Source organism: Aquarana catesbeiana, linkage group LG01 (genome assembly GCF_042186555.1).
Source record: "Aquarana catesbeiana isolate 2022-GZ linkage group LG01, ASM4218655v1, whole genome shotgun sequence".
Lineage (NCBI taxonomy): Eukaryota > Metazoa > Chordata > Amphibia > Anura > Ranidae > Aquarana > Aquarana catesbeiana.
The window spans coordinates 828,267,933-828,282,996 of record NC_133324.1 but is presented as its reverse complement, the minus strand read 5'-3'; the positions used below and the strand labels follow the sequence as shown (position 1 = coordinate 828,282,996).

Here is a 15,064-nt window from a genome sequence, read left to right as displayed (position 1 = left end):
ACCACTTTGCAACTGGTACATGTTCCCCAGGGCAGTGTCAAATCCACATTATATTTTTTTCAACCCTTTGCCTATTAGTACAGAAAATGGGCATTTTTGATTTGACAGGTTTGGCTCACATTTATTTGAATTGAGTTCGGGCACAGCATCTGAACATCTATGAACCCTGCTTGAACCAAAGCCAGGGCAGTTTGGCTCATCCCTAGTCAGTAGTAGTGGTAGTAACTTAGAGCACAGAGCAGAGTTCACAGATGAGTAGAATGTAATACAGAGTTCAGAGGTCAGTAGTTTGTAATGAAGAGTGCATTACTGGAAAAAAAAAAGTTTAAATTAAATACAAAAAAAATTATTTTAAAAAGTTAAAAGCAACCCGGTCCCCCTGGCGAATACATGCAAATGCAAACGTGCCCGTAGGTCTGGCACGCACATGTGAACGGTGATTGCACCACACATATGAGGTATCATCATGAACGGCTGAATGAGAGCATTAGTTCATGATTAAATCTAAAAAGATAACCTGTAAAGGCTTTTAAAGCACCACCTATGTGCAATTTTAGGTACCATAGTTTGTTGACATTTCACAGGAGTGTGCAGTTTTAAATCTTGATATGTTTGGTATGTATTTACTCGACACAACATGATCTTCTATATTTTACCAAAAAATTGAGTATTATATTTTGTTTGTGTACACTAAAATTTAGTTAAGTGAATGTTTTCCTAAACATTTGCATTTGATAAAGAGCTGCACAAATATTGTGCCCTTGAAGCCTCCTGGTTTCATAAGTTATATAAAGTTTGGGGATTCTAAGTAATTTTCTGGCAAAAAATGCAGATTTTAACATGTATTCTATGTGACAAAATACATTGTCCCTGTAGGCAAGTGGTTAAAGCGGAGTCCCGCCTGGGTAAAAAAAAAAAAAGTGGGCAGCTGCAGTATTTGTTATTTGCGACTTTAAAAAAAAAACGTAATATACTTACCTGTCCTGGGAGCCCGCAGTATTGGCACCCGAAGTTGACCCATTCCTCGGCTCCGGATGCAGGCGTCGGCATCCTTACTAAGGGAAACAGGAAGTGAAGCCTTACTGCTTCACAGCCTGTTTCCTACTGTGCATGCGCAAGTCACACTGTGCTTTCTGAATGATTCCTGCTGTCTTGTGGTGTGTGTCTTCCAGAAGGCAGCAGTGGAGGGGGAAGGAAGAAGGGCTGGACATTACGCTGTTCGCCATACAAGATTGGGGCGGTCCTTCCCCGGAGGTGGGAGCAGATACCTGGATTTGACAGGTATCAGCTCCCCCCTGAAAAGTGCCAAATGTGGCACCAGAGAGGGGAAGGAATCTGATCCATGAAAGTTCCATTTCTGGGTGGAACTCCGCTTTAAAGTACAAGTGGTGCAAGGATCTACATACAGGTCTAGAGGGAAACAGCACGTGTCCATCCTTTCACTAGTGTATAATACTGTTTATAGGCAGAGTGAGGAAAATCCTCCGAGGTCTTCCCTTGGCTGTGTCATATGACACATCAGAACCAAGGAGAAACCTAAGGCTGGCCAAAAGTTATACAATTTTCATATTCAATTTCCTTTAAATTAACCACAGTGCACAGGCCTGTCTAAATGCAAACAAATTGAAAATATTTTGGTTTGACCTCAGGTTTTATGGTTTTAATAAAATTAAAGGAAAATTGAATCTAACAATTATATAATGTATGGCCAGCCTAAGACTTCCCTCAGCTCTGCAATCACATCAGCTCTGCTCTGATTCAAGATCTTACAGGTGGGGGTCTTTCGTGGCCTACCTATCACCTATCTACAATTGATGGGTAGATTGTGATCAATGACTTGCCAACCCTCAATCTACGGCATTCCATATTACACCTACTCCCTGTGTTATATAAGACTTGTGACATATTAAATTCCCCTCAGCTATATATATATATATACAAATATATATATATATATATATATATATATATATATATATATATATATATATATATATATATATATATATATACATATACATACATATATATATATATACATATATATATATATATATATATATATATATATATATATATATATATATATATATATATATATATATATATATATGTAAATGTAATGACAGATCATGTGACACTGCACACAGGTGGACATCATTTCATTAATTATATGACTTCTGAAGGTAATTGGTTGCACCAGAGCTTTTTATGGGCTTCATAACAAAGGGGGTGAATACATACGCACATGCCAATTATCAGTTTTCTAATTCTGAAAAATAGTTTTGTGTATATATTTTTCTAATTTTATTTCACCAACTTAGACTATTGTGTTCTGATCCATCACATATAATTCAGATTAAAAAAAACATTGAACTAAAGTCTGTAATGTAACAAAATAGGTAAAAAGCCAAGGGGGTGAATACTTTTGCAAGGCACTGTATATGTATATACACACATAAAGACTCTTGCATGATAAAGGGAGTCCCACTTGATGTGACAAATTCAAATTCCAGCACTGTACACTACTAGTTTTTGAGAAACAGAAATACTGTATGTAGTGTCAAAAATAATTTCAGCATGCTGGAAAATGTCTGTTGACCGTAAATTTCAGTTTTTGAAAATTTAAATTAGGTAAGAAGAAAAAAACATTTCACGCCAAGTATTTTTTAAAAAAAGGACCACATTCACACCTGTGCGACATATTTTTTTTGCGAACGCATAGAACAGCCCATTGGCTTAAATAGGCTGTCCTACTTGCATCAAACGTGCCAAAGTAGCTCCTGCACCTTTTTTTGGGCAGTGAGCCTTGTGTGTTTTTTGTACCGCGTATTTAGATGCCGCAAAACACACGTCTCCTAAGCTTGTTTGGGGTGGAAAGAAATTAAGGCACCGCAAATGCGATGTGCATATTGGGGCATTTTTCGCAGGTTTCTGGAAACGCGTGAAGAAATGCGCATTTCTGCGTGTGTACCCAAAATGTGTAGGTGTGAATAGGGTCTAAGAAAGTATACCAGGAGAAACACTTTATGATCTATTTATAATTTTTTTTTTTTTTTTTTACACAAGATTCACACAAATTTCACCCAGGATTCAAATATTTCTCTAATTGAATCTAATTAAAAAAAAAAAATTGTACAACTTGAGTGAAGTTGTGTCAGTCCTATGAGAAAACATTTATAAACAGACATCTTGATAACATCATAAAAAAAAACATGAAGAGGGACATGCTTGAAATGAAAACATCAGGAACAGCACAATCATTAATTATCTGGCCAAATACTGAAGACTGTATACGGCCAACATTACCATAAGCAGCAAAGGAGGGGTCAGCGAAGTGTGCGGCTACGTCAGTACAAACAATGGACTGTAATAGCAGTGAGCCTATCACTTCTACAACGGGCAGCTGTAGAAGGATTTTGTAAGGTTAGGGTTAGCTTGTTTCACATGAAGAATATGCAGTCCTGGGAGAAAAGCCTTGATCAGGTACTTGTTTCACCCTCAGCTGTTACTGTAGCAAGTATCTGATCGGCAGCGCGCACAGGAGATGGCCACGCTGATGGGGATGCTGAGGATGCCATATTTCACGTAACACCGAACGTATCTCTCCCAGAACAGCTTCCTTGGGAATGGCTGCTGGCTGCTGGCTGCTAAGGAACACCGAGCTTAGGAAAGAGACGCTGGGAGCCTGTGTTGGGAGACTACTTCGCATTCTGATCAGCAGGCTCCAGTGATACAGCACGTACAGGATCTACTACTACAGCAGATTGCAATCACAGCCATGCTTAGACCATTTCAGCAGCCCAAGGATATCAGCTTGTCCAGAGCACTGAGGTTTGGACAGTAACAGACCCCCCCCCCCCCCCCTTGCATCCTTTTATATGGACTAGGCAGGGGTATAACCAGAACTTTAAGGATCTGGATCTGTGGATGTTTTGTTTTTTTTTTTTTGTTTTTTTTTTTTATTTGCACAGAGGGAGCTTTTTCAGCAAACGGTGTCTGTTGATGCTGCTTGCAGTGCGCATGCGCTGCTCTATTAGGAATTATCACCTTGCTTCAGACTTTAGTTGCATTTGTTGAATCTTCTCATTAAGCATTGTTCTCTTTATTTAGTTACATTGAGTTAGTAATGTGGACGCTCCAAGACAGAGGATATTTCGGGATTGTGTCTATTCCTATGATGATAGCCATGGTGTGCTGTGCTCAAAGGTGAGATATACTGCTGCAGATATGTGAGTCTGACATGATTTTTGATTACTGTTAGATGATGTATGTGGCATAGAAGGGGGGTGGGGGTGAGGGGGGGTTGTCTGAATGCTTGCACTCCAGTGTACATACTGACTCCAGTCCATACTTCTTACTCCCTCCAGCGTTAATGAGCCCAGCAACATGTCATATGTGAAAGAGACAGTGGATAGATTGCTCAAAGGCTATGACATCCGACTGAGGCCAGACTTTGGAGGTAAAAATATCCATCTATGGTCATATTTTATCCATGATGATAACATACACATTATCAGTGCTTCTTGTTGATGCACACTGCACATTGAATGCACACATGAAAAAAAAAAAAAAACAATCAGCACCAACAATCCATCTAAAATACGATGCCTGAATTAATATGCAAATGTGTGCTGTGACACGTCTGTCTGTTGCTTTTTCTTTCCTAGGCCCTCCTGTTGATGTTGGGATGAGAATAACTGTGGCAAGCATAGATATGGTCTCTGAAGTCAACATGGTGAGTACCCCCTTTGAATTAAACAGGAGCTAAAGTGCGCAGAGGAAAAAAAAAAGGAGCTTGTATTTACTGCACAGAGTGCTGCAACTTTGTGTCAACTTGGTTTGCTCAGAGGAACAAGAGGTGGCTTCACTCTTCAGTTGATGTATTAAGTATTTGTTCCTGTGATCCATACCTACAGCAATATACAATGTACGTTCACCTAGGGTCAACGTACAAAACGCAAGAATTGTTCAGCATATCTAATAAAAAAAAGAGCAATGTGCAGAGTGCAGTAACCAAGAGCCATCCATCAGAACGCATGCTTCAGTAAAGTAAAATCTGATTGGCTGATATGGCTTATTACTCTTTACACATGCTCTTTCCACTTTTAAACATGTCTGCATTGTTTGTAGTGTGTGCTTCCTACTACAGTACCAAGGACAGCTCCATGTGTTTTCTGCTTCTGGTCCTTGACTTTTATGATCTGGGGAGAGGTGTTCATGTAAGCATCAGAGCTGATTTACTAAAGGAGCAAAGGATGTTTTGCTTAGAGCAGGGGTGGTCAAATGTATTGATATGATGGGCCTCAAGTGCAGCCCCTGACATCACCAAAGGGCCATACATAAAATTGAGTGAACAATCATTAGCAGAGACAAGAGACACACAACACGATATAGTCAAAGACTATGGACGTGATACAAGAGATGGTCAGAGACTGGGGACATGATAAAATAGATGTTCAAAGATTGCCGATATAATAAAAGAGATGGTCATAGATTGAAGACATGCTATATTAAACTGTCAGAAACTGCGAACATGCTATAGAAGTTGTTTGAGACTGGGGACAGACTTCAGGAAACAGTCGTAGACTAGAGACATATATTACATGAGGCTGCTAGAATTCACTACTGTAAAAGACCAATAGGGAATCACAGACTAGTAACTGCAGGGGCCCAAGGTAAAGTTGCCACCTCATCCCTTTAAACCCGAACAATTACTCAGGTTCTAAGGCTAATTAAATGCAGATAAGGCACCAAGTGAGTTTAATTACCACCTTAATCAGCCACAGAACCTGTGTAAGTAATATGTGTTCTGGTTTAAAGGGATTAGGTGGCAACCATAGCCCAATGGCCACACAAAAAGTGCAAGAGAGGCGCAGGTTGGACACCAGGGGCTTAGAGAATAAAAAGATAGAGTTCACACTGAATACCCAATCATGTGTAAAGGAAGTTTAAAAAAAAAAACAGGAGTGTTCATCCACACAATTGGATGATACAGCTTCACTTTATTCACTAAGCTAAATAAACATTTGCCTTGCTTAGTAAACATTCTCTACTACTTTGGTAACGGCACTTTTATGTGTATCATGACAGATGGGAATGTGGAATAGTAAATATGACAGATGACATATTGTGCATCTTAGTTGACAGTGTCAAATAGTTTTGGTGGGTGGCATCATTCAAAGATGATCTACCAAAGAAGCCATCTTTACTTTGGGAGAGTAATACCAAATTATCATGGTATTTCATGTAAAGAAAAAAAGAGATATTTACCAAAAACATTTACAAATATTTAGAAACACAAATAAGAGCCATTTGGCATTCTATGTTATCAAGCAGTCAAGGCTAAAGCCCCGTACACACGGACGGAATGTTGGGAGACATTTGCCAGTTAAAAAAAACACAGATGATATTTTGCCCGTGTGTATGTCGGCCTGTATGTCAGAAAACCAGCAGCTGACCGACTCCCGATCAGAGCTCTCAGCCAATGTCAGAGAGCACTGATTGGAGTGTTCTGGTGGGGGCGCCCCCCTGACAGAACGCAATAGTTTAGCGGGGGAGATCACTGGACTAACCTCACATGGTTAGTACAGTGTCTCCGACCGGAGCTGTCAATTTTTTTTCGTGCAACCTCACGGGGTACCCTGCTTAACAAAGGCTTATCAGGGCTAGGTGGAAATGGTCTCTTAAGGGATTTTCATATGACTGTAGAAAAGTTTTGTAACCCATTATAATGATTTTATAGGAAATATATTTCATTTTAATAAGATCTGAACATGTACTGTACATAGCAAATGTTATCAAAAGTGCCTTTACATTCACAAATGTGTATGTAATGATTACAAGCCCTTAAAGCTAAAATAATGTACACATGTTAATTGTATATTTGTTAAATTTAGAACATATTAATGATTTTTGTATTGGATGTTGGATTGGTTAAGCCCCATGAACAAAGTTTGAAAAAAGTTTGCATTTGCTCTAAAAGTGTATGTAAACCCTAACAATGAACTTCTTTTAGCTTTCATTGTGTTAAATATAGCATTGTAAGAATTTTGTTATATTTGTTTGAAAAGTGCAAAAAAAAGAAAAAAAAAAGATTGATCTCATCAGAGGTTTAGAGCTGTCCTGTGTCCTCTACATACTTTCTATGTTATCTCAAAGTGTCAAAGAGTCTAGCCTTCCTATTTCTTTACTTAGACTACAGAATAAGCTAATTAGCCTTTATTTTGTAGAAAACAGGGTGCTTTGAGTAGTTTAGCAAAGGATAACTGGGGGCAGAGCTCATGCCACGTAAATGGTATGGGTTGTCAGCCCAGAAGTTTAAGAATTAAGTGCATTTCTGGTAGGTTAACAGCTATATATTTTTCTATACTTGCAAGGCACTTTAAGGGATAAAACTTGGGGAAAAGTGCATGTATTGCGGATATATACTGCATACTTTTTTTGCCTTGACATACCCTTTAACATCAACGTTTAAGGTCAAAATACGTTCTTTGAAAATGTTACAAATGCAATTGTGTAACTTCAGATATTAATGAAACTTTTGATTCCATTGGTCAATCTTTATGTTGTTTGAGTTGGTAAAAGTTTTCATGTTTGGACATCTTTATGACCAATAATTTTCTGAGAAGAAAATTCCATTACTATAGTTGCTAAAACTGTTTTTTTGGAGACTATAAAGGTTGTTCAAATCATGTTTTATATATAAAGAAGGTGAAGTGGTGTCACTTATTGTCACAATGAAAACATACAGCAGGATCTTTGTTTTAAGATATTTCTAATGTCATTTCAAGTAGAACTAAAGACAAACCTTTTATTTCATTTTGGATAGAGTAAATGAGGATTATACCCCCTAAAAGCTTTATTTTGCCATCTGTGCCACAGTGGGGAGATTTCCTTTCACTTTCTGTCCCAAAGTCAAAACAGAAAGTGAGAAGATATCCCTCCAAAGCGAGGGTATCTCTGGTTGTCACTATGGTCACCAGAACTAATGTCCCCACTGGAAGATTTCTTTTCTATTCCTGTTCTGGTGACGACCCAAAATGTGGTATTTTCTTTCACTTTCACTCTTGGTAATAAAAGTACACAGGACGAATAGAGAGCGTGAATCTCCCCAATTGGGGCGAAGACAGCAATAAAAACCTGACAGGTGTTCTAATCCCTCTCTACTCTACCCAAAACTAAAAAGAAAAAATGCTTTTAGTTATACTGTAAAGTTGGACTGCAAACACACTAACATAGAAAATAACCTACAGTGAGTGATGTTTATGATGCATATTCACTTATTTAAAGTATTTTTTGGGAAACTCTGGTTTTAAGTGTTAAGATTAGTTCCTGTGATTCATTTGTTCATCGGCCGCTTTTAAAAAGGGAGGCTTGTACTGAATGTAGTTGCTTTGTCACCATCTCATAACAACATACTCAAGCCCAGAATTCAGCTTTAACAAGACCAAGAATAACTGCTGTATTGTATAGTTTACTATTACTTTTATCACTATAATTTAGTATATTGTACTTACATAAACTTTATAACAAAACTGTGCTTTGTTGTTGCTGTGATGTCTTCAAGAGTACAACTCTCAACATTCATTGCTACAGTGTCATGCTTGGGGCACATGCAGGAAGTGGTTAAGAGGATGTTGATATAGACTAAAGTTGGCTTGATAAAAGGGTTTATTATTTCTGGTGAGTAGCTCACAAGCTGAGAGCTGGTGGCTTGTGATGTTTCTAATGTACAGGCCAAAACCTTGAACACTATCACTGTGGTTTCCCAAAACAGAGGGGTTGAATTAATAAAACTGGAGAGTGCAATATCTGGTGCAGCTCTACATAGAAACCAAACAACTTCCATGTTATTTTGTCAAAGCTTAATTGAACAAGCTGCAGTTAGAAGCTGATTGGCTACTATGTACAGTTGCACCAGATTTTGCACTCTCGGGTTTTAGTAAAGTAACGCCATAGGATGCTAAAAAATAGCAATATCCGTCCCATGCATGCTTGGAAATTTTTTTGGTAGGGAATGTTGTCACTGAGCTTGGAGTTCAGCTTTAATAGGAATGGGATTAAAGCAGTATTAAACCCAAATGCAAAAACAGAATATATTGTGGTTTACCTTTCCCTTAATGTGGTGGTTTTATTTGTTGTATATTTTAGGTTTTTCCCTCTTATCTTTACCTGGTGATCTGGCCAGTAATACACTTTCTGTCTTAGGGTGGCTCCATTCTAAGGAGGAGCAATGGAGACACCTTTGGACAGCAGCACTGTCAATCTGAGAAGAGGGTAGTGTTATTTGCTCTATCAAATTATTGCTAAACTCCAGCTATAGAGCAACAGTGTTTTCCCATTTGGGATAAAGGTTTTATATAAATGAAAAAGCTAACCATTGAAAAATAACAGATCACTAGATGAAAATAAAGCAAAAAAAATCCTAAAAAAGGAAACTATTGCAGCCACCACATCTCAAGGTTGGTAAGCTAGTAATTCTTTTTTTGTTTTGTTTCGGGGTTTTTACAGCTTTAAGGCTCCATTCACACCTGAGCAATCTGCAGCGACAGACCTTTTTTTTAGCTTTTTTTTTTGAGCGTTTTTAGGAGCGGCACCATTCATTTGAATGGGTCTTCCTCCACTCCAAAAACGCTACCAAATCTTGGCACAGAGCCAGGAGCCTTCGCGGTCATGATTTTTGCAGTGATTGTAGCTTCATATGTCGCTCAACAATCGCAGCAAAATCCTCCCTTGTTTGGGGGGCCATTAAGAAATAATGGCATCGGAAATGCGTTTCATGTTTTGCCGCAATTCTGGAATCTCAATCACCTAGGTGTGATCGAAACCTAAGAAACATTTGCTGTATTTCCACATCTTTCTATACAAGGTTTCAGACATTTTTAGTTTGCTCTTTACAGTATATGTATGCCTTGTTGTTTTTGGGGACTCTTGCTTATATTATATTAGAAACATTTGTTTTGCTTACATGTCTGTAGGGTAATTGTAACTAAAATGGTTTAGGGTGAATTTTAAGTCAGTTTTTAATATAACTAAGCTGAACTCCAGACAAACAGCTACATAAAGAAACTAATTACATATATGAAAGATATTTTACCTGCCAAGGAATTTGTAATTCTGTCCATCCTGTTCTGACATTGCTCAGCTCTGCCACACAGCACAGTGCTGGCTGACAGATGAGGGGAGCTGATCTAACTACTCTGTTGCAGCTTCACTTTCACTTACAGGTCTCCCCACTCCAGTAGAAGTTGAAGCAAAATTCTAATGAGTTACTCTCTATGTCACTACGCCCTCTCCTTCTGTTAGCATGTTTCTTGCACTGCAGCATAGCCAACTGCCTTTGTGTGCCCCTTCTCTGAGCTCTGCACTACAGGAATTTCAAGAGGCTGATACCAATTCAAATGAAGGTATTTAAATATTTATAAATATATATTTAGGGACAAATCTATTAATGATTACAGAGTTGCATTAATGTTGTGTTCCACCATTATTAGAAATTGTATTATTATCCCTATAGAAGTAACAGTATGTTGGAATATTTCTGCAAAACAAAAAACAGCAAGTTCTTTATTTGCCCATAGTTCTGTATTGCAAAGGTGAATTTGCAAAGAATATCTGGGGTAAACAAACATTTATTATCGTTTTTCCTCATCTTGTGCAGTTCCATTGGCTGCCAAATGTGATGGGTGGCCTTGCTGGCCAATAGAGACACTAATGCCGTGTACACATGGCCGGACTTTTTGACCAAACTGGTCCGACGGAACGAATCCGTCGGACAATTCGACCATGCATGGGCTTCATCGGACCTGCAGCGGACCTTTTCTGTCGAAGATCAGATGGACTTTAGATTTGGAACATGTTTCAAATCTTTCCGACGGACTCGAGTCCAGTCAAAAAATCTGCTTGTCTGTATGCTAGTCCGATGGATGAAAACCGACGCTAGGGCAACTATTGGCTACTTACTATGAACTTCCTTATTTTAGTCCGGTCGTACGTCATCATGGTCGAATCCGTCGGACTTTGGTGTGATTGTGTGTAGACAAGTCCGATCCGACGGAAGTCCGTCGAAACTCCGTCGGAAGTCAGTCGGAAGTCCGTCGAAAGTCCGTTGAAAAGTCCGACGTGATTCAGTCCGTCGAAAGTCCAGCCGTGTGTTCATGGCATTAGGTGTCAAGGAAGGTTGAGGCAGAATTGTGCATAAGCTTGAGACTATACACACACACACAGATGGAGTATACAAATACTGTAGCTCTTACAATTGTATTATAACTTATCATTTGTTCAAAGTTCACTCTGTAAAGTTTACCAAATTGTTTAAACTGGACAGTTCCCTAAGTATTTCTGCAAGATGCCGTACAGAGTATTTTGCATCCTCTCTTTATGTTTTTAGCCACTTAAAAGCATAATTCTAATATTGTTTTTGTGATCCTCTCAGCCAATTAAAGTTATATTAAAGGCTTGGCTTTTTATAAAAAACATAATAACAAACATGTCATACTTACCTGCTCCGTGTAGTGGTTTTTGCACAGAGCAGCCCCGACCCTCCTCTTTTTGGGTCCTCCACCGGTGCTTCTGCCCCTCCCCCCACCTACCAGTGTCTCCAGAGCAAGCAGCTTGCTCCAGCGGCACCCAAGCAGGCTCACTTCTGAGTCACAGCTCTATGTGTCCATTCACGGGGGGGGGGGCTGTCCCCTCTCGCTTCTCCTTATTGGCTCACTGTCTGTGATTGACACCAGTGGGAGAAAACGGCACCCGCTGCTGTCTCAGCCAATGAGGAGGGAGAGCCCCCAGAGAGCCAAGGCTCACATGCATATCGCTGGATTGTGGTGGGGCTCAGGTAAATAATTAGGGGTGCTGCTAAAAAAAACTTCTGCCTTTGGAACCACTTTAAGCTGTTTATTGAGCTTGGTATCCATCAACCAGTGCTCTGGTTGTATTTTTAACTTGGCTTCTTTAATTCTCATCTTCTTGTCATTGGGGGATACTGTAAGTAATATTGCCATTCTCCTGTTATATGTGCAAGTGGTTTATACATAGAGTTCAGAGGAGTGTGTCCATTCACCCTTTCCATTTTATATACTTTTTTCAAGCTGATCTTCTGCCTTTGTTTACGTTTAAATAGATTGTTCAGGCCGAATTCACCCAAATGAACTATTTACCTTACTAACATGTGCAGCTACTGGATGTGCTGTATAAACAGTATGTATCCTCAGCTACATACAGTATACAGCACTGTGTACCGAGTGTGAGATGAGACCGTCCTGTCTCACACCTGGAACAAAATGGCATCAGTCTCACCGACTCACAGCCATTCATAGGAAGCTTTGTATTCTATTAATGAACACTATTTTGTTCCAGGTGTGAGACAGGAAGGTCTCGTCTTTGAACACATACAGTGTATACAACACATCCAGTGGCCGCTTATGTTAGTGATGGAAATAGTTTGTTTGGGTCAGCTTGGCCCGAAAGATCTATTTAAACTGAAACTAAAGCTGAAGATCATCTTTACATCCTTTTTTTTATGTGATAACGTCATTCCCACTCTGGAGCACAAGCCATGAGCTTTCATATGCATGTATCTATCCATACGACTGAAGTCCTGTCTAATTCCAGTGAGTAACTAGAAATATGATCAATAATCATAAATTATAGTTTAAATACTGTTGCTGTTGTGTATTTGGGCATTGCTTTCATTTTCTCACTGCCTATTTAACAAACTGTTAATAATAGAATTTGTACTTCATTGTAAAACTCCTTTTTATTGAACTATTTCCATGGTCAGCTGGACAGTGCCAAGGGGAGAATGCAACTAACAGTTTTATGAACAGTAAACCACCAATATGGGCATGCTCACTGACTTACAGCATAGACTGATAAACTCACTAATTATACCTTTTATCACCCACAAACTAAGACATCTGAACCATTTTTTTGAAACTTTCTGCTGTTATTTCAGGGTTGCCTTATGTTTTCGGAAATTTTTGAGGAAATTTGTTTCATAATCACTCTGAACATAATATGATGGCATTATATAAAAAAATACAAAAAACTACAGCTGTAAATGATGACATTGCCAGTATGATAATAACATCAGGAACCATGGATACAAATCTGAGCTAAGCTGTGGAGCACTTAACCTGTACAGAAATCCTCCTTTCAGTGTTCAGCTATGTGTGCAATGCAAAGGACTACCTAGGCACACCACCATTTCATACCCAGTAAAACCACATATAAACATGGTACTAAACATAAATGTGGCTCAACTTTCCCTTGATCAATATTTGTAAGACCTCATGCACACTGGACATTTTTTACAGCTGCCCTTAGGGGCGTCTGGTGTTTTTTTTTTTCCTGCTTCTAAGCTCCCCTGCATGTTAGCCTATGGGGGTTATTTACTAAAGGCAAATCCACTTTGCACTACAAGTGCACTTCAAGTGCACTTGGAAGTAAAGTCGCTGTAGATCCGAGGGGGACATGCAAGGAAAATAAAAACAGCATTTTAGCCTGCACATGATTGGATGATAAAATCAGCAGAGCTTCCCCTCATTTTAGATCTACCACTTAGATTTAGAGCGACTGCACTTCCAAGTGCACTTGCAGTGCAAAGTGGATTTGCCTTTCGTAAATAACCACCTATGTGTCCATGTACTTGTGTTCAGCAGCATTTAGTGGCAGGAAAAACAAAATACTTCCAGTGCCTCCAGGAGCAGCAGAGTTTGGCCAGAAAAAATGTTTGACCCTACTAATTGCTGCTAAACGCTCCTAAATGCTAGGCACGTTCAGTGCTTCGGCATTAATTCATTTCAATGGCCAGAAGAAATGGCCAGAAGAAATTTGGAAGCTGCCGGCTTCCAGGAGAGTTAAATAAACTTCCTGTGTGCATGAGGTCTAACACGTAATGCCTAATGTAAATATACTAAAGGGTAACATTTACATTTGAATGTCCCTCCTCATTGATCTAATAAGTATAGTACATCTGTTAAAAATGATCTTTCTTCCAAAGTTACTTTACATACATAGTCCCCAAGAAGTTATTCAACCTTATAAATATAATGTGCACTACCCTATTGGGGATCAAGCAGACTCCTAGAAATTCCCTACATACTCTAATACTTCCCTGATTTTTATCTTTACCTCCTTGCCCATGTCCATAAGTGGTTGGTACCCATGGGAGGCAACGCAGGCACAGCTTCTGAAGCTGCAATCATGGTCTCATATGAGACTCTGGGCAATGTTACATACAGGATAAAATGCACAAACTTTATCAAAATTTTTCCACGCACAACAGTTTCATCCTTATGGGGACTGGGACCAAATCACACAATAATCCTATATGGGAAAATTTAACACAGCCTCACTTTCTAAAAGCCACTTATGTCACATACTAGATTAATAAAGGATAAAATGTATTTGTGATCTATATCATGAGGGACCATTCCAGAACCTGATATCATTATGTATTCTTTACATATAACCTAAAAATACTACTCATGCACCGTTAGGCCTTGCTAAAATCTACAAATAAGGATCCCTCAAGGTGCAAATCCCTGCTAATGCCAGCTACGAATACATCTATAAATATATAAATAAACCTCTATACGCTTGAAACTACAAAAAGGGGAAAGAGGGGGAAAAGGATTGGAGTGGGAGCTCTCGGTATCATATCATCAAAAACTCATAATAAAAACCCTGCTTGGGCACAACCAACTCCAATGACATAAAAGGGGATAAGTGAAAGAGGAAAGGAAATACACAGCCCACTGTCCAAGTACAAAAAGTCAAAGTTTATTATATCAAAAACACATACATGGAAAAGCCAATGATAAAAACTGAATCATTGACAACGTGTCAGTCATACTGTGATAAAAACTCAATGTCCACCATTCTTGCCCCTATCCAGTGACAGTAATATATATGTGTTGAGGAATTTGAAAATACAATATCTTCAATCCTGAGCAGCAATAATAAATTGAAACATAGAAATTGCATGCATGTGAATAGGATGTGGAGCTAAGTTGGCTCCCAACGGGAAACGGATCCTAGGAAGATCAGACCCTTTTCC

The 15,064-nt window shown here is 38.9% G+C and overlaps 1 protein-coding gene across 1 annotated transcript in view; it reads left to right on the top strand.

Annotated features, from left to right (window-relative positions):
• Positions 1-3,068: 3,068 nt before the first annotated feature.
• GABRB1 (gamma-aminobutyric acid type A receptor subunit beta1) overlaps positions 3,069-15,064 on the top strand; it is a 1,024,548-nt gene continuing 1,012,552 nt past the window's right edge. Inside the window, exons 1-3 of the mRNA XM_073608488.1 lie at positions 3,069-4,209; positions 4,371-4,462; positions 4,671-4,738. Coding sequence (XP_073464589.1) covers positions 4,130-4,209; positions 4,371-4,462; positions 4,671-4,738 — 240 coding nt within the window. The 5' untranslated portion in view covers positions 3,069-4,129. The remainder of the gene's footprint in view (positions 4,210-4,370; positions 4,463-4,670; positions 4,739-15,064) is intronic.